At 46.7% G+C, this 20844-nt stretch overlaps 1 protein-coding gene across 1 annotated transcript in view; it reads left to right on the top strand.

The window, feature by feature from the left end:
* Positions 1–1080: 1080 nt before the first annotated feature.
* PAPPA2 (pappalysin 2) overlaps positions 1081–20844 on the top strand; it is a 266866-nt gene continuing 247102 nt past the window's right edge. Inside the window, exon 1 of the mRNA XM_058540002.1 lies at positions 1081–1996. Coding sequence (XP_058395985.1) covers positions 1081–1996 — 916 coding nt within the window. The remainder of the gene's footprint in view (positions 1997–20844) is intronic.

Genomic DNA, 20844 nt, shown 5'->3' with positions numbered 1-20844 from the left:
TGATGCACCGAACTTATTAGCTTTGACATCATCATTGTCTTTAAATGAAACAAACAAGAAGATAATTACAGGCAGAGAGAGGGAGAGAAGGGGAGCAGGAGGGACCAGAGAGAACAGGTCCCCTGAAGTATATGCTCTTCTTGCTCTTTTCCATCTTCCCAGGGACCCACAAGCCTCTCTGAAGGTGAAGTCAGCGGCTCTCGGACTCATAAGGTTATCAGTACACCAGACTGGCACCCCAAAGGAGAACTTTACAGAGACTTGCAACACAGCAACAAGTTGGAAGGGGATTAAAAAAAACCTTCAGCTCTCCCAGCCCCAAGCCCCGAGCTGAGGGAGACGTTGTGACCTGCACAGGCAGCCTGGACACTGGATGGGGGTCTGCTGAGGAGGACATCTGCAGAGTGAAAGTTAAGTACCAGCTTGGATTTTTGTGCCCCCGGATTCTATTTGCATTTTTAGATAATAAGCATCAAATTGTGTGTCTCTGTATACAAGTTGCTAGCAATTTGTTTGAAGGTGAAGGTATTTTACGTTAAGGACTATGAGAGAAGGTACCTCCTAGGGAAGGAAGAAGGAGAGAGGAATGAAAACAAGAGGATAAGGTTCTGTTTAGTGACCTCAGGTGGTGAGGGGATGTGTTTGTGAGTGAGTGTATATCTGAGAGGATTTGGCTCATGCCCCGGTGTCCCTCTTCTACTATCAGGGAGGGAAGGGGCTTGTGAAGAAGGGGGAAAAAAAAGACAGAAACCTGAGCGGTCTGGGAGAAAATTCAAGGAACTCAGAGAAATAAACTTCATTCTGCAAGGACTAAACTAGAGCAAGGATAAGGAGGTGAAGAGAGAAGGTGAGGGAAGCCCCCACCGTGGGTGAGGCACGGGCGCCACGCGGGCACAACCCAGCACAGGTAGCCGGAAGAGGCACTCTTTTGGGGCTGCTTGAAAAAGTTTGGTCTGTGAACAAAACGGCCTCCTTGGTGACTGCAAATCCACCACTAGCTGTCTCTTCCTCTTCTCCCCATCATTCTTGTGTGGTACCCAGAAGCTGACTTCTGGTTCTGTATAAAGAGCTGGGGGAGGTATGATGTGCTTAAAGATCCTGAGAATAAGCCTGGTGATTCTGGCCGGGTGGGCACTCAGTACTGCCGGCTCTGAGCTGGGCTGGACACGCAAGAGATCCCTGGTTCAGAGGGGACACCTGAATCAGGTGCTGTCAGAAGGAGAACGCTGTTGGCTGGGGGCCAAGGTTCAAAGACCCAGAGCTGCTCCCCAGCATCACCTCTTTGGGGTTTACCCCAGCAGGCCTGGGAACTACCTGAGACCCTACCCTGTGGGGGATCAGAGAACCCACCATGCAGGTCATAGTAAGCCAATTGCCAAGGGAGTGGCTGTGAGCCGTGTTCCCCCAGACCCGACTGGAAGTGCCGGAGTGAGGAGTGAGGCTGAGCAGCCTGCTGCCCCTTGGGCAGGGGATGGTCCTGTTGGGCAATCGGAGCTGCCGGGACATGATGACACTTATCATGGCGATCCGGGATCTGAGGAATCTCTAGGTGAGGCTGGGATTCAGGAATGCTCAGCCACGGCTGCCACCATTACCAGCAGCTTCGCCAGCCCAAAGGAACCCGAACCAGAGACCCAAAGGAAGGGCCGGGCCAAGACCAGGCGTCGTCGGCAGGTGGCGAAGGGGCAGGCAAAGGGCATGCGGGGAGACCCCAGTGTCTCTCCCCGGCATTTCCAACCTTGGCCCAAGCATCCCCTTATGCACGGGGTCAGAACCAGTCCATTGGAGGACAGCATCCAGGATGGTGGAGGGGACCCCTACTGGGAAGCAGAGACCTTTAACCCCCAGGGAGGATTGCCTGTCTTGTACTTCTCCGGGAGGCGGGAGCGGCTGCTGCTGCGTCCAGAAGTGCTGGCTGAGATTCCCCGGGAGGAGTTCACGGTGGAAGCCTGGGTGAAACCGGAGGGAGGACAGAACAACCCAGCCATCATAGCAGGTAATAATCCACTCCTGGGCTTTCCGTGGTCCTCCGGGTATGGCTGACTTCATTTTTGGTTGGGTTAGATGTAGGGGGCAAGGAGGGGACGGGGACAGAGCAGGAAAACCACGAAGGACTGGCTGGGGAGAGAGGGGGAAGAGCCTTATTCATCAGCACAGCAGGAGTCCAGACATCATCCAGATAATGACTCTATAACCACAAGAGTGTTTGTCCCTCGTATTGATCTCATGTGATTCTGCACGTTGTGCTGGCACTTAGGAAACCTCCAGCTCCCTCCCTTACCCCACTTTAAAGGGCAAGATCTCTGGTTCTTTGTCAATAGGGAAGAGGTATCACTCTTCATCATTTCTCGGAGTCCAGTATCAGATACCCAGGCAACTCTGAACCTACGTGAGACCCCAGGGACCTGGGCAGCGAGAGGACAAGGCTGCCAGGTACACAGGCGTTGGGTCCTGACTGGGTCCGTTTTCTTTGCACAGCCCTGGAACTTAGCAGAAAGCTGCTACTGGTCTAGGTCCTGGGGTCTCCTTTGCTTTTTCCTAACAATCATGTGTCCAGCCTAGGAACAGCAGGGGTGGCTAGAGAAGGTGGGTCACAAGCCAGGACCCTAGTTTCTAGCCCTGGCTGTTGTAAGAGGGACCTAAAAACGCACGTTGTATAACTCTATGTTTTAATCAGAGGTAATGTCTGAGAACATTACCCACATTTATTTTCCACTATACCCAGATCTTGACTTTCATGAAAAGTCACCAAGAAGGACAAAAAAAAGAGTGGGGTTAGGAATTGCGGTCTCCCTTGTCTCACTGAGGGTTTCTAGCAAGGGGTGGGGGATTAGACGTGGTATTTCATCATTTAGTGTCTCATCATGCCTTTGGATCCCCCATGACAGAACCTCGCACAAGACCAGGTACATAGTAGAACCATTTTAATCTTACTAATTTGGGTTATCCACAACACCCCCTGATGTTTGTCGGTCCCGTTCTGTTGATGGGGAAACCAAAGTAATGAGAAGCCTGCCAGGGGGCAGACTGGGAATGGAACCCCAGAGTCCCTGACATGTTTGACAACTCCCCCAGTTAAAAACTCAGGTTGCTGGATGCCTGCAAATAAGTTTCAGACTAGAGAAAGAAATCTAGAAGGAGGGAGCCTCTTTCGATGGGGTGTTGCTGGAACATCCCTTCCGGACACGCTGTCGCCCCCTCTTTGGCTGTGATTTCTCCTTTGGAAGCTGGGATTCCCAGACACTGAGCACTCTCGAGTCTTGTGGTTTTGCTTTCCTTTATCTTTGGGTGGGAGAGGGGGTGAGGGAAGGGGAGAGAGAAGAAGGAGCTGGGCTGTAAGATAGGTGGGGGTAGAAAAAGAGTAGAAGGAAATCCTTATTCTGGGGCCAAATGGAAGAAATAATGAGATGATTATCTGATCAGAGTTGGCAGCTGCACAGTTTTTCCCAGATGACATCTTCTTGCTGCCTAATCTCGCTTCCTAGTACCCATCTGCCAGGGAAACTGTGTGCTTGCAGTCTAGACGGAGACCCACGGCTCCGCTTATCCCTCCTCTTGCAGTAGCAATGTGGGGACCTGGGATTAGTTTCCTGGCTGTGAAGAATTAGGGAAGGATTCAGCAGGAATACATGAGGGAGGCTCTTAGAGACTATTGCTGTGGGTTGTACAAACCCAAACCTGGGGTACCCAGCCCCTGTCCTGTCCCTTCCATGACCTTCTGTCTCATGACCTGCACGGAGGAGAGTAGCATCATGATTTGATTCTAGTTTCAGCATTGCTTGTGAACCTGCCCACCCCTTCCCCCAGTACATCTCCCTCCTTGCCCACCTGGCCCCACGAGCCCCCAGCCCCCAGCTTGCATCAGCACACACACTCAGATCCCTCTCCAGAGTGCCCATCTGAACTCTCTTAACCTCCCTGAGCATGTAAAATTAGGCGGGAAATCTTTTGCAGACAAGTCTAGCTTCTGAGGTTTCTTCCTCTCAAATCGAAGTGGCCCCGGTGGGGTACTGGTATTTCCCCTGTAGGTCCACACCAGGGTGAAGGCAGGGAATACCCAGGTCTGTCTACTTTCCGTCTTCCACCCTATATCTTTTTTCAGACTTGTGCACATCAGAAAATATTCAGGAGAGGTTTAGGGTAAAAGTCTGCGAAAGATGGAGCTGGGAACAAGGTCTGCATTCTTCAGGATTCTGGCAACCAGGCTCCCGAGGGCATAGGCGTCCTTGTCTGCTCATTGTGCTTCGCTCCTTGCACTTCACCTGTGGCGCCGTGGCTGAGCCCCATGAGGTGGACAAAGGCAGTCCCCTCAGGAGTGAAGGTCTCCGATTGCCACTGACTCACTCGCTCCTATCAGCAGAGCAGCCGTCTTCCCTCTCACCCTGGCACTGGTCCTTTAGCTGGTCACTGCCTGTTCCTGGGACGGTTGGCCTTCATGCATGGGGAACGACAGTTGAATCGTGTTCCTGGGAGCTAAATACAATTCAGCAGTTGTAGTTCTGAGGATATTCCAATGAGGATGAGCCAAGGTGCTGCAAGACGTGGCTCCCACGCTCTTTTCCAACAGCTCTCAAACCTCAGCTTCTACTACTTAACTTAGACTCGGTTTCCCAGTTCTCAATCCCCCAAACTTGGCGCATTTTCTCCTCAGCAGAGACATCCAGCAGTTCAGCCATACCAGCCATTGTAGAGGAACCCCCCTGAGATGTGGGGCCTTAGGGAATACTTCCCACACGAGCCACTAGGTGGCAGTGTTGCTTCATGCACAGGAGAGGCGGCATCTCTTTGGAAGCCACATTGCGGGGAATGTGTCTGGTTCCTTGGAGGGCTGTCCCTGCCTTGGCCTCTGAGCTGTATTTAATCGTTCCCTCCCAGGCCGTTGTTGGTAGGCATCCCTTAGGGTCAGCTCCATACAAGACTTTTTGCAGGGCCTATGTGAAAGGGCTCAAGTGGTATTTTGGGGTTGTGACTAACTTGCACTTGTAGCAACTAGTAAAGAAAACAAAATCAGCTAGAGTTACCTCCCCCCTCCACCCCAAACTCTTACATTCTTCCAAAATAGGAAGTGGGACTCCAGAATGGATTTCCAGAATACTTTTATTTAGGGCCAGGGACAGCGCAGGCCTCACAGACTTTAGGTGCTGGGATTCTCCTTGGCCCCTAGAGGGGGAGCGATGGTGCCGGGCCGCCTGCAAGTTAGACCTTCGAAAGTTGCCTGTTTCCTGTAGCTCTGAAGCAGGGCAGCTGAGCCCTAGGAAAGGACTGCGTGCAACTGCTCCAGTGTAGGGCCTCCGTAAAAGTAACTACTCAGGAGCCTGGCAATTGAGGGATGTGTGGCCACTGAGGAGTAGCCTGAGGTCAGGAGCCCATTTGGATGGGCCATTAGAACTCAGCAGTGGACATATGCCAAATTCTGTCCCATCCTGGTGTGAAATCCTTAAGCTCCAGCATCCCACCCTGAAACCATCGTGTTCCTTTCCTTCCTTCTCAATTTCCTTCCCTCTCCTTCAACCCCAACATACACAGAAAAGAAACTTTTAATAGGTTCCTCCTCACCCGTAATTGATTTCAAATGTTCCCTGAAGTTGTGCAGCTGAGTAACCACCTGCAGCTCCAAGTTGCAGGAGACTGAGTCAGTAAGTCCAGGGCAGAACTGGAGCCTGAGCCCATGTTGCTTCATTCAACAAATATTTATTGAGTGCCTTGCCATACAAAGCACAGCAAGGCCCCGCGGGGAATACAAAGACGTCTAAGGAACTGTCCGTGACCTGAAGACGAGCTTTCCTTCTCTGAGAATCCACGTTTGAGAGCGGATCTCAGTGCAGAAATTGGGAGTCAGACAGTGCTGGAATCATATCCCATCTCTGATACTTCTCAGTGCTGCAATCTTTGGCAATGTATTGAACTTTTCTGAGCTTTGGTTTCTTCAAAGCAAGAAATGAGATAATGTCTTGCTGAGTTGTTACCATGTTTAAATAAGTCAGGTATGAGAGTGCCCAACACAGAGCTTGACCCGTGGTGTTTATTTATGACGTGGCATTGACGGCGGGAGGCCATCATTACTGAGAGCAGTGTGTTAACCTACTCATCTTTGGTTCTAACCCGCTAACCTATACTTTTTCCTTAGCTGGGATATTAACTTTAATTTCCTAGGAATTTAGTTTGCTGATCTGTAAAATAGGAATGGTGGTAGATATGATTTTTCACAAGATGGTCTCAAGATGATTGAGAACACTGCAGAATCAGAGGCCTGAAAGGACTCTACTTTTTTTTTTTAATCATTTGTTCTTTTTAACCTGGGCAGTACTATTTTGAATAAATTGCACAGTGGTACCAAAGCTTTTTTAGGGTCACAAACCCTTTTGAGAATCTGATGGAAGCTGTGCTCACTCCCCAGAAAAAGGTACATGTTCACATAGTTTACATAACTTTCAGCAGTTCACATAGTCTTACATAACTTTCTGGATTTCCTGATGGCCAGCGTCTGTTGACCTTAGGCTTAAAGCCCCTTATTTAGGGCACATTGATGGCTTTTTTTGTTTTGAATGACATCTAAGAAATGAAATTTCATAGGGAGCTGCGACATCCGCTTCTCCTGATGAGGGAGCTGCGTACTGACGGTGGAGAGTTGGTCCGTGTGGAGTAGGGAGCCTCACAGAAGACAGGTTCACAGACACAGAAGTATCAACATAGAAGTAAAGAGCATTTAAAAGGCGAGCCATGTGTGCTCTCTCCCCTTTTATCCAGTAGGACTCAGTGGTGGGTGAAGAGCCACGTCCACACCTTTCCCAGAGCTCCTCTGAAGATAAGGATTCCATGACCCTCCTCCTCAGCTGCTTCTTCCTGTATCACAGAAGTGGTCAGTCAGAGTGTTTGCCCTCATGGGACCCTGAGGACTTGCCCATTTTCTTCCACATTATAGCTCTGCTCCCTGATCAGGACCCAGACGTGCAGCGAAGTTGTAGCAACCCTGCCCTTGACATGGAAGAACCATGGATGTGTGGGCTGTTGTTGGTGTCTGGGGTGGGTTTACCCACCACAACGAGGAGGAGATTTGTGAATGTGCTCGTGTGGACAAGGCATGTGCCTTGATGGTTGTGAGTTAGCATCTGTGTGTAGAAGAGTTTTTTTTTTTTTTTTGTGAGGAAGATCAGCCCTGTGCTAACATCTGCCAATCCTCTTCTTTTTTTGCTGAGGAAGACTGGCCCTGGGCTAACATCCGTGCCCATCTTCCTCCACTTTATATGGGACGCCGCCACAGCATGGCTTGCCACGCTGTGCGTCAGTGCTCGCCCGGGATCCGAGCCGGCGAACCCCGGGCTGCCCCAGTGGAGGGCACGCACTTAACCGCTTGCGCCACGGGGCCGGCCCCTAGAAGAGTTTTTATCGTGTGGCCAAATGGCCCTCCAGAGGAGAGGCATTGTCTGGTTTTAGAAGTAAAACAGGCTGTCACTCTGCCCCATCCTTTCACAGCTCGCTGCTGAGCCCTTTGTCCATGGAGCACTCCTGATTCCTATGTGAAAGCGATCTCCTCTACTTCCTTGCTTCCACAGCCCTTCATGTGTGTTTCCTGGGCTGCACATTGCTTCCTGCCTTATTAGTTCTGTACATGTCTCATTTCTGTCTACTGAAAGTTCCCCAGGAGCCAAATGCATGTCTGATTCATCTTTGTCATCCCAAAATATCTAGCACAGGGTTAAACCCTCAGTTATGTTTATAGAACAGATAAAGTGGAAATTTAGATTGCCTGATGCCCATTAGGGATGACAAAAATGGTGAAAGGAACTTTCTGAAACTGGAGGTTTTTTATGGGGAACCAGGGCAGTGGCTTTCAAATTCTTTTGTTACCTGCAGAGGTGTGTCAGAGGCTTCTGAGTGGAACTGCCAGGTGCAGGGCTGCTCTCCCACCTTCAATAGGAGCAGCTCCGCTCCTGTCTTTTTCATATGAAGAAAGAGTTGAGTTACTTTAAAAAAGCTTCAACTCCACCACTCTAGAGCAGAGGTTGGCATACTATGGCCTGTGGGCCATGTCGGGTCCAAAGCTGAAGACTGATTTGTGAATAAAGTTTTATTGGAACCCAGCCACACCCATGTGCTCTCGGTGGCTGCTTCCATGCTGAATGGCAGCGTTGAGTAATTGCAGCAGAGCCTGTATCGCCTGCAAAGCCTAAGATATTCACTATCCGGCCTTATGTAGAAAAAGTTTGCGAAGTCATGCTCTAGAGCATTGCTTCTCAAACTTAAATATACATAGAGATCACCTGGGATGATGATTCTTTTTTTTTTTATTTTTGTAGACATGAGGCCCTTTTACTCATAAATACGTAAATGTACTTCTGAATACAGGGATATTCATGAGCACAGTAAAATAACAAAATCGGGAAATTAACTTAGATACAGTACTGTTATTTAATCTATAGACCTTACTCAGTTTTTACTAATAATGCTTTTATAGTGAAAGAAAATCCCAGATCCTGTGTTGCATTTAGTTGTCACATAAGATTCCTTTAATCTGGAACAATTCCTCAGGCTTTGTCTTTCATGACTTTGACATTTTTGAAAGGTATAGGCCAGTTTTTCCAGTACTGTTCATTATGTCCTGGGCCCAATAATTTCTTTTTCTTCTGTTTTTTTATTGCGATAACATTGGTTTATAACAGTGAATAAATTTCAGGTGTACATCATTATACTTCTATTTCTGCATAGACCACATCATGTTCACCACCCCGATACTAATTACAATCCACAACTACACGCATGTGCTTAATCATGGGATTCTTCTTAAAATGTCGTGGCTCCTGTGAGAATACACCTCGCACTAAATGCAGTGCGAGTATGCCTCCCAGACCTCCCAACTGTAGGGCGTTTCCTTGACCAAGGGCCCCAGGCACTGTGCTCTGAGTTCATTACTGCCTTTGCACTGATGCCACATGCCTTGGTGTGGCGGGGATAAAGACAAACCAGTCCCTGAGAGAGACAGGACTGCTCTGACAGCCCACTTTGGCTTGAGGGCTCTTGAAGGCCTTGCAGAACATTCTTTAGACTGCACAGCAGTCTGCAGTGCTTCCACCCAACCTCCTTTCCCTCTTTATTTCCTTCGAGGTCAGACTTGCATCATGGGCTGATATTTCTCCCAGACTTGTCAGGCTCCCTCTGTATCTTCTTTCATGGTTGTCTCCCTTAACAAAATCCTTGTACATTTAATCCCATCTTGGCATCTGCCTCTTGCACTAACTCAACTAACACAAATGCAGATTCTGATTCAGTATATCTGGTGCAGCCTGAGATTGTGCATTTCTAACAGGCTCCTAGTGATGCTCATGCTTCTAGTGTGTGGACCACGATTTAAATAGCAAGACTCTAGGCTCAGGAGTCTAGAGCAGGGGTTGGCAAACTTTTCCTGTAAAGGGACAATAGTAAATGGTTTAGGCTTTGCAGGCCATATAGTCTCTGTTGCAACTACTCTGTTGTTAGAGTGTGCAAGCAGCCGTAGCCAATATATAAGTGAATAAGCATGGCTGTGTTCCAATAAAACTTTATTTACAAAAACAAGTGGCAGGCCAGATTTTGCCCTCAGGTCATAGTTTGCTAACCCCTGGTATGGAGGGCTCTTCTCGCCTGCCAGGCTTCTTCTGCAGTCCTCTTTTTCTTTGCTTCCTAGTTCCACACTATCCAAGATAATACCAACAGAAAGACTGTGGCGGTATCAGTAGTAGGGAAACACCTTTTTTTCACGTAAAAACAAAACTTCCCAGAGATTTCCTGCAGGAAACAAGTCCTTCTAGTTTCTTGGTATGAACATTCCAGGTGGAATTTATATTTATTGTCTTTTAAATAGCATATTGAGATATAACTTACATACCATAAAATTCACCTGTTTAAACTGTACAATTAATGTTTTTTAAGGATATTTGCAGAGTTGTGCAACTGTTACCATAATCTAATGTTAGAACATTTTCATTCTACCCACAAGAAACACTGTACCCATTAGCAGTCCCTGTCCATTTCCCTGCTCTCCTTCCCATATCCACCATAGCCAGAGACAGCCACTAATCTATTCTCTGTCTCTATAGATTTGCCTATGCTGGACATTCATATACTATGTAGTCCTTTGAATCTGGCTTCTTTCTTGATGAACTTGAGGTTCATCATGTTTTAGTGTGAATCAGAGCTTCATTTCTTTTTATTGCTGAGTGATATTCCATAGATATATCACATTTTGTTTATCCATTCTTTAGTTGATGGACATTTTGGTGGCTTCTGCTTTTTAGCTATTATGAATAGTGCTGCTGTGAACATTATACACAGGTGGACTTATATTTTTCTTTCTCTTGGGTAGGTGCCTAGAAGTGGAATTGCTGGGTCATATGGTGACTCTGTGCTTAACATTCTGAGGCACTGCCAGACTGTTTTTCGAAGTGGCTGCACCAATTTGCATGAAGGTTTGGTTTTATATTTCTGACCCTCTAAAATGAAAAGGGCTTCTGTGACCTCACTGATGGCTAGGGCTCGGCCATTGCTCACATCTGATAGTACCTGGGTGGTCTTTGAGAAATGTGCCGTTGTCTTGTACAGTGAGTAGAGATACCTGGACTCCTGTGCTGAGGCCTCTGCAATCACAGGAAGCCCTTAGTGGTTGAGATGGGTGCTATCATCGAGCTCCCTCCTCCATCTTCTCAAGGGCTTCCTAAGATGGCCCTTTCTTCCCTGAACCCGGCTTTGCATGGAGGGAGTTCTCCTTTGGCCCAAACTGCATTACTTTCTATTTCTTTCTACCTGCATGAGCCCTAAATGACGTGCATTTGGGGAACACTCAGGCCCTCAGAAGTCACCGCGCATCAGATTCTGATGTGGCAGCACCTTCAGGAAGAAAAGGAGAAGAGAAGCAGAGGGGAGGAGGGAAAATAAAGCCCATACAATGCCCTGAACTTTCTCCTGCATTCCAGCTTCAGTTGCCCGGGCATTGCCATCTCCCCTGTGGCCCACTCTGGTCAGGGGCTGGGGTCTGACTCACAAGGGTTAGATCTGGGACTTTGGAGTCATCCAGGTATCTGGGGTGCAGGTGGGGGAAGGAGAGTCATCCCAGGTGGTAGCACAGAGGGGTTTCCTCTGAGCACGACCATGTGGTGGTCCTACTCATCACACTCCAGCTTCAGTGCCCGTCGCTTGTTATTGCCCTTCCTGTCCCCATCCCCAACCTTTAATTCCTGCCTGTCTTCTGCGTCCTTTCAGGATCTCAGGGAGACAGTACAGTGGGGACGAGCTTTGACTGACCTAGCTGGCACCATTAGCTGCTCTCTCCTGTCCTCTGTAAGCTGTGTGTTCTCTTCTAGTCCTCAGGCATGAGATGGAAACCCACAAGGACTCTCAGTGTGGTTCTTGGGTGGAGCACAGGTTGTCAGATTGGAAACATTCAGGAGTGACAGGGGCAGGGTTGGAAAGTAGGAATCACCTCTGGCAGCCCACAGAAATTCAGCCATTTGCCCGTCACCTGCAATGCTTTGTCCTTCCTCAACTCCTGCTCCCTCCTTCACACTCTTCTTTATTCTTTCTCTGGGGCTGCCTGAGTCATTCAGAATGTGTGTGCCAGGAGGCCTGGCTCCTTCTCATTCTCATCCTTGTCTGTGCTTTGAGGAGGCCAAATAAACAGGAGAGGGAGGTTGTACCTTCATTTGGATTCTGAGCCTGTATACCCTGAACATCTGTTAGCTTCAGTTCCTAATGCCATAAACAAGTACGTAAATTCCATGCTTCTGCACTTCTGTACACGGAATTAGGTTACTCTGGGGGCTCATCAAATCCCTTTCTGCTCACATCATACACCCCATGACCCTAGCACCTTCCAGAAAGCATGCCTTTATGTTAAGTTTGTGTCCAAAAGATAACAGCATCCTCTCCTTCTTGTGTTTATTACCTGCCTTAAAACAATCCCACTCCAAAACATCCAGGAAATAAAGCACAGTGGGCAAACAAAAACATCCCAGTTCTCTTTATGAGTCAGAAGTGAGTGAAGTGAAGAAAAGTGGTTCTGCCCAAATGTACAATATGGTCACTGGGACCCAAAGTCTCAGAACATTTTGAAGTTGAAGCACTGCCATGGCAACCAGTTGGGCTATCAAGACCAGGAATTATGGCTGGTTTCTGGATGAGAAGTCCAGTTACTGATCAGAGGGGAAGTCACAGAGCTTAAAAGTTAATCAATCAGGGAGCTGGCCCGGTGACACAAGCAGTTAAGTGCACGTGCTCCGCTGCGGCGGCCTGGGGTTCGCCAGTTTGGATCTCGGGCACGCACTGACGCACCGCTTGTCAAGCCATGCTGTGGCGGCGTCCCATATAAAGTAGAGAAAGATGGGCACAGATGTTAGCTCCGAGCCAGTCTTCCTCAGCAACAAGAGGAGGATTGGCAGATGTTAGCTCAGGGCTGATCTTCATCACAAAAAAAAAAAAAAAAAAAGTTAATCAGTTAATGAGTCATCATTCAAGCGGTAACTCAGCATTTGTAACTTTCATACAAATAATTGCTGTACATTCTGGGACGATTAGGAAGGAGGTAAAGTAGTTTGGTTCTATTTGTTTATTCATTCATCCATTCAGTTATTCATTCATTCAGCACTTATTGGGCTTCTATTAGGTGAAGTATCAGGCATTGAACCACATGTTGGGGAATCAAGAATGCGTAAGGCAGGGGCTGTACCTGGAAGGTGCTCACTGTCAAGTAGGAGCAGACCTGTAGATTATTACAGCGCAGCCACTGGGAGGGCCAGTCCTGCCTAGATGAGCCTGAGGATTCCTCAAGGCTAGAGAAAGAGAGCTGGCAACCAGAGAGACAGAAGGAGGCCTGGAAGGCAGCAGAATTGGGGAAAAGGGAAAAGGATAGAGTTATCAATGCGTCAGACGGCCCCAGGGCACCCAGCAAGCCAGCAGGCCTGAAGTAGGCTCACTGGATCTGGCAGTTATGAGCTTACTGTTGACTCCTTCAGGGAGAGCTGTTCCACTCCAGAGTTGGGGTTTACGGAGGAGACTCCATATTACAGTAAATGGAGATGTGAATGAGAGGTGAGGGAGTGAAGACAAAGAGCGAGGTCTGGTGTCCTCTACTCGGAAACTTGGCTATGAGAGGAGGGGATAGACGTCAGAAGTAGACACAGGTTCAGAGAGATTCTGTCTTCAGGTAAGAGAGATCCTCATCTCAAGGCCTTGTGGTAAAGCACTATAATCTAAAGCAGGAGACTGCGTAAACACACGGGAGAATACTGGAAGACAAAGGGACAGAAATGTAAAGTATACCAATGCAAGCTAAATTGGTCCAAGAAATTATTGAAGAGATTTTTATTTGACAAATACTTAGATAGTACTTGCTCTGTGCCAGGTGTGACTGTGGTCACTTTGTTGTTTTTTTTTTTTGTGTGTGGGGAAGATCAGCCCTGAGCTAACATCCATGCCAGTCCTCCTCTTTTTGCTGAGGAAGACTGGCCCTGGGCTAACATCCGTGCCCACCTTCCTCCGCTTTATATGGGACACCGCCACTGCATGGTCTGACAAGTGGTGAGTTGGTGTGCGCCCGGGATCTGAACCGGGGCCGCCAGCAGCAGAGCGCACGCACTTAACCACTATGCCATGGGGACGGCCCCTATGGTCACTTTAAAATATTAACTCACATGCTCTTCAGAACAATTCGAGGAAGTAGATGGAGAAGCTGGAGCACAGAGAGGAGTAGGACGGTGCCCAAGGTAGCACAGCTTGTTCATGAAGCACCAAGATTTGAACCTGAGCTCTGTCCCTGGAGAACATGCTCTTAGCCACTGTGCGCAGCTGTCTCTAATTTTTATGGCAGGAGCAGTAAGGAGTGAAGGGCCCCAGCCTGTCTCAGCTGAACTATCTTCTATCTCCATCCCACTCCTTCTCCTGCTTCCTTGATCTCAGCGCGGGCCCTGTCTGCATAGGCCTGAACTCAGGGAGTTCTTGTTCTGCGTTGATACACCTCGCCCCACCTACTCAACATCACATATAACACCAGTAACCAATCACCAAATCACGTCTGTTTTACCTCGACAGTATCTTCTGGGCCTGTCCTGTTCATCTCCACAGCCACTACCTTAGTTTTGGTCACATTACTTGTGGACATCTCTCACCTGAGAGACCAATTCATTCCTCAGCTAGTTGACTGCACCAAAGGGAGCTTACTCAAGTCACTTTCCTGCCTGAAACCCTTGGATGACCCCTCTGTGCGCTCAGGATAAGGTTCCACTTTCTTAGTATGCCATATATACTTAGGATCTTACTGCATCCTCAGGCTCATTGCTGCCCTCCAGGGTAGACACACATGCACACAGCTGTTTGTACACATGTGTGCACATGCGTGCACCTATGTTCATGCACTCACACATGCATAGTCACCTACTCCCTCACACACGATCACTCAAAACCACACTCACACTAGCACACACACACATACACACAAACACAAACACACACTCTCAGTTAACTTCCAGCAACATCCAACTACTAGCAGTGACGCAGATACACCACTCTTTCCCTGGCCTCTGGCCTCTGACCTCTGCCCTTTGCATTTTTTCTCCTAATAGGAAAATACTCCCCAAACCCACATTTACCTGACTTACTCTTAGTCACTCCTGGGTTTTCCATTAATGTGACATCTCTTCCAGGAAATCTTCCTTGGTGTCCCTGATGTAGGTTTGTTCTCTAATGGGTTCTCCTGGTACCCTGTACTCAGCCTTATCAAGACGCTTAGATCAGCTTACCATAATTCCCTTTTTATCCATTCTACAGATACTCATTGAGCTCCTCCTGTGTGCCAGGCACCGTACTGGGGTTAAACAAGCAGATGTGGTCCTAGTGCCATGCCTTTTCTTTTCTAGGCCAGCTCACCCACTGGGCTTCAAGCTGCTTGAAGTCAGGTGCTCAACTTTGTCCCCTGCTGCACCCATGGCACCTAGTGCATTGTCAGCAAATACAACTCATACAAAAAATATTTGCTGAGAGGATGGATGCATTAGTGAATAAACGAAGGGCAAGATTCTGTCTTACAAACTGTGAAGTGAATTATTTTCTTTGGAAGTAGGCACAGGAACATGTGGTAATCTTTAAGTCCTCTTGATTTGGAAGATGGCTAAGAGGTTTGACATTCACTCAATAATAACTAGAAGGAGTGGTTACCCTTATCTTCCATTTCAACTCTGCCTTCCTCCTCCCCCCAAATCTATCTTACTTGATAAATATCGACCAGGAGCTAGTCTCCTAGAAAAATTGGATATAATTGCAACTTGGTTTAACTATGATCATTTCTAAACTTTCAGAAATTATTCTGTTTATTTGCTTCTTCTGGTTTGTACATATTTTCTCTCTCTCATTCTCCCCCTACATCTTTTGCTTGTGCATCCACTTGTTCACATTATTCCTGTGGGCAGGAGCGAGAGGAGGGGAGAGTGTACCTGGAGAAGGTTCATCTTGCCAATCCTAGGGAGAGGCCGACAGCGGACCGGAAACTTTCCTTGGGTTCCAAGTCTTCCCAGCCTTTGCTCCTCTGGTCGTCTCGAAATCTGGAGTTACCACAAGTTCTTTTTTGTGGGGTGAAATTCTTTTAATGTAAAGCACTTATAGGCAGTACCTAGCTCAATTCATTTTTTGATCCATTCACTCATGAATTCATTTATTCAAGAGATGTTTATTGAGCACAAAGTAGGTATTCAAGAACTATTTTTGAAATAAACTCCAACTTTATGCAGAGTTATAATAAACCCTAACCAAAGCAGAGATCTATTTTAGACATTGTTTGTTTCAAGGCACATTAATAATGTGAAGTAATTTCACAATAGAATATCCTTATAATCCGGCCTGTGGCATGCATCCTGAGGATGGAGGTAATGTTGGGTGTAGTGCCCTCCCTTGTGGCAGTCTTACTGGGCCCTTGGACAGAGTGCAGGGTGTCACTGGCCTGACCTTAGCCAGGACCAGCCGTGGCAGAGGAGGGGGTGTAAGGAGGTGCCCCACCCCCTCTGGCTCTCTGCCCACAGCAAGGTCTGGGACTTAGCAGAGACGCTCCATATGTTGGGCTGCAGAAAGCCATGCAGGAGAGGGGAAGGCAACTGCTCACCTTGCTCTTCCCGGGGCTTCCATCACCGTCTCTCCTCCTGGCCTCGCCTCCCACTGGGCTGCAGCCTCCCACTAGACTCCAGGCCGATACCGTTTCTGGTTCCCACTTCCAGTTCAAGTTCAAGCTCCTCAGCTCAGCAGTTGGAGACTTCTGATTGCCTACAGGCTTCTGGGGGCTTCGCTGGATCTTGATGATCTGTGTGTCATCCCAGCACCAGCGCGGGGCCTGGAGTGGAGTGGGCACTTTGGGTTGAATGAATGGGTGGAGAATAATCTGGCCCCTTTCTACACGCTGGACTTGATCTCTCCCAACTCCCCTGAGTCAACCACCTTCTGACTCAGAGAAGTCTTTCTCTCCTCTCCACATGACCTGCCTGTGACCAGCTCCTGGCCTCTGCACAAGCTGTCTCCTCACCTTAAATGTCCTACCTCAATCTCGTCATCCATCTAAATTCTTTCCTTAATGTAGTGGTTAGGAATTCAGGCTCTGGAGCCAGATGTTCTAGGCTTAAGCCCTCTACTAGCTGTGTGAACTTGGCAAGTTAAAGTCCCCTCATCTGTGAAAATGGAGTGATGATCGTTTCTGTCTCATAGAATTGTTGTGATGGTTAAATTAATACAGGTCCCATGCTTAGAGCTGGACCTGGTGCATAGAATGTGCTCAGTCAATGCTAGTGGCTGTTTTCATCCTTCCGTGGTCATGTGGTGGCACAAGAAGGACCCAGAACCTTGCCCTCAAGACACTGCCGGCCAAGCAGGCCGGGGCTGGCTCCTGCCCCTCTTCCCCAAGGCCTCCTCTGTCCATTCTAGTTCGTGAAAATTCTCTTCTTCCTGAGCTCTTATGCGCAGATATGCATGCACGTCTATGCGATAGGATTTAGCATTGAATTATTTGTAGTGAAACCTTGATGCACTGGATTCCAACTAACCATAATGTGTAGTTATTCCATGTTTTAGAAGATAGAGGCACATGATTACAGGATGAATTCGAAAGAGGAATCTAGTAGAAACAAAACCTGCCCCTCGAGATGTGGGTTCAGCTCAATCCTTTCCACCTTCACAGGATGTGTAACAGCGAGAAGTGGTCAGAAGGGTGAGGACCTTGAAGTCGTTCAGGATGAGCCTGGAGACCCCAGGCACAGACTATCAGAACAGCATGGGCCTAGTGATGACCCAGTTTAGCCTCTCCCTCACAGATGGGACCCTGAGGCCCAGAGAGAGGCATTTTCTAGATAGCACACAGCAGCAAGTTGGAACCACATTCCAAGTTTCTTTGTTCCCAATTTGGTGTTATTTCAGCTTTTCCAGGTTGCCTTTGGTTAATTTAAATCTTTTACTGGAAAGTGTGAGAAAAAATTTTAGAAAGATATCAGAACAGGAAAAAGATATTTATGACCTCAGTCCTCATTTAACTTGAAATGTCAATTAATTAGATCACCTATTTTTCTTGTTCTTTCTCTTTCTTACTCAGGAGCCAGGTGGCCAAAGCTATTTCATGGCAGGGGTTTACTCAGAGGTTAGCGTTAGGTGATATCTTTGAGCCCTGAGCTCTGAAGACTCACCTGGGTTCAATTTGAGAACATACACCCTATGTCCTCTCGTTTCTTCTCAGATTTTCCAACTGGTGGAAAATGGGACTTTGAGCCTTTAGGTTCTGATTGGCATAATGTTTAGGTTTGTGTGGTCCCTTGGTATAACTTGCTTCCTAGAGAGCATTCAGGGTCTCCCTGGGTTATTTGTGGCCATATGGTAGAGGCAGAAATGTTCAGATATTATTAAGTAAGCATGGGCAGTACATATTCATTGAATGAATATAAAACACACTGGACAAATACTAATGCTGTGAAAGTATTATGATGTCTCCCTTTAAGAAAACCTGATATGCAAACATCTCACCTTAGCTGACTGATAAGTTGGGAGATTATTTTCATTGCAAGAGGGTCTTCTTTAAGCTTCCTTTAAATAAAGACTCCTGCAATGCTGCTGAATCATCAAGTATATATTTAACACTATTTAAACATGCCTTCTTAGGGCAACATTGATTCTGTAAACTGTACCTGGTAAAAGAAATGCCAAAGATAATTTCTGAGAGGGATCTCAAAATTATTTATTTGGCAGAGAAAAAGAACAAAAAGGAAATTGGTGTTGGTACTGCTTAGCTGGAGTTATAAAAGAGAGTCTCAGAGGGACCTCGATAGAGATGGGGTAAGGTCGCAGATGATAAAGGCTGGGGCATCCTGCTGTGGGTGCCTCTGTGTCTCTGTGTCTCTCCCAGGACTAGCCAGTGCTGGGTAATAAGATGTCTTATCAAGATTAAGAGATTCAAAATACTCCAGGCTCTCTAAGGTGTGGGACTCCATACGGTTCTTTCAGCTTTTGCACAGCCTGCCTTCTGCATTTGGGGGTTTATATCCTTTCTTTTGTGTTGCTGGAATTCCAAGGATATGCTTTCTCATTTTTGTTAAGATGGGAGATCAGATTGACAGAAAGAGAAGCCTGCAGGCAGCTCTTCCCCTCTGCTCAGGAACAACACCCCAACCCACTCCTCTCACATCACAGATGCTCATTATGCAAACCACAGCCATTTATCCATTGGGCAAGGATGGGCTGTTTATGGAATTCCATAGTCACAGGACCAGCAGACTGTGTTGAATGCTCAGGAAATTTCATACTGCTTGTTCTCAAAAGTTATTAAAAATGGTTGAAATGACATTCCAAAAAACAAAAAATCCACGTGTTTAAAATTACTTAGGAGACTCTTTATTTTTGGTGGGAAGAACTAGACATAAGGAACATTTCAGTATTTATTAAACTTTGGTTATTTATTCATTTCCTTATGTGGGGAAAAATAATTTAAAAGTTGCTCAAATGTACTGAGATAATGGACAATGTTGGCACAAAGTATGAGTCTAGGGGAAATTGCCCAGGATGAGCGTGGGGATGGGAGGTGGGTTGGAGGGGCTGTGACAAAAGTCTCATGACTACTCTTGATTCTTCTGGATCCCTGGTAGGTAATGTGGAAGAGGTGAAAAGCCAGCATGTTTCTATAGGGGGCGCTGTAGTAATCAGTAACTGCCCCCACCATGGGGAGTGAGTGGTTTAGAAGGGGAAGGGGTTGCTTTTTATTAGATGAGGGATTTTTCTTTGTTAGAGGAATGGAATTTTTAGAGGGTCATTGTCAATTGGAGGGATGCTCTTGGCAGCTCTGCTAACTTCCTCTTGTGGATTTAATCCATGAGTCATTACCATTCCTACTTTGGATAAGATATTGGCCTTGATGCAATGGGAGTGTGGGGAAGTGTAAGACAGGATTTCCTGCTCTCAAGGAGTTTATAATACAGTTGAAGAGATAAGGCCTATATATGTTAAAATGACAATAATAGTATTAGCAATGAATAATAATATTGAGTGCTTATTATGTGCTAATCACAGTTTTCATTGATTAAGTGTATGAATTAATTTAATCTTCCCCCAAACCCTATAAATTAGGTACTACTGTTATCTCCATGTTATGGATGAGGAAAATGAGATATAGAGACTTGCTCAATGTTGCTCAAGGTTGTAGTGTTACTAAGTGTGGTTGATCTAGTGGATCTCACGCCACAGTCTGCTCTATTAACTAGAACAGTATTAACCATCTTTTTGATTCTCAGTTGGCTGCTGGGCTGGCTCCCTTTGGCCATTTATGCGTCTGGATGAAGGCCTTGGAGAGTCTGGGGAAGGGGGGAATGAGGCAGGATTGTCCTGGGAGGTCCCTGTGAGGCCCCTGAAGGCATTGGCCACTCTCTGAAAGGCACACTAGAACTCCAGGTTGGCTATCCAGGTAGTTTTTTCTGACCCCTGTGGATTACTTTTTCAGCAAGAAAATAGCTAATCTGCCAGGCAGTAGGTGATGAATGCCTGAAGCCATGTTGCTTTTTGCTGCAATGATCAAGGAAGGCGCAAGGAGGCTCCTGCTGCCCCAGATTTATTTCAGGTCAATGGCAGTGCTGGGCCTCTTTCTTCACAGTTCTCGGCTTCAGAGTGGCCCGGATTTGCTTTCTAGATTTTCTAAGCAGTGCAAAATTCCTTTAAATAACCTTCAGGCCATATAGAAATGGAAATGGTCAATTTACTGTTTACTAGCTAACTTATTTTTGTCCTTACATTAATCATTATTACTCCAATTTTCTGACATCATCCTTACAATTTTCTAACAGACAAATCGGAGTAGATCACCGTCTGCCTTGTCCTCTATTTCTTCACTTAAAACCCTGCAGTGGCTCCTGATTTGTCATCCACAATGTAAAGTCAAAACTGGTGAACTCTTACTCAGTGTCCTTTGTGATCTGTTCCAACCAACATGCCTGATTTTAATGTAACCAATGCCCTACGTGCAGTGTGTAACTCTTGGTTTATTCAACAAATATTTATTGAGTGTCTAATATGTGCTAGACTCCATTCTAGGCACTGGAGATATAGTAGCACACAAGGTAAAAATCTCCATAACTAATAACAGCGTACATTTTTGAGGGTTTACTATAATCAGACTTTACTGGTATTAATGTGTTTGATCTTCATGAAGTAGGCACTATTATTAGTTCCATTTTACAGGTGAGCAAACAGACTCAGAGAGGTTGTTGTAGAAAATCTGTTAAATATAAAACTTACACTCTTTTCCTATGAATCTGCACTATGAAAATAAGCATATATTTGTTATTTTATCTAATTTATATCGAAACATATATATTG

The sequence above is a fragment of the Diceros bicornis genome, chromosome 4, assembly GCF_020826845.1.
Source record: "Diceros bicornis minor isolate mBicDic1 chromosome 4, mDicBic1.mat.cur, whole genome shotgun sequence".
NCBI classification, from domain to species: domain Eukaryota; kingdom Metazoa; phylum Chordata; class Mammalia; order Perissodactyla; family Rhinocerotidae; genus Diceros; species Diceros bicornis.
Note: the sequence above shows the minus strand (reverse complement) of the source record. Positions and strands in the feature narration are given on the sequence as shown.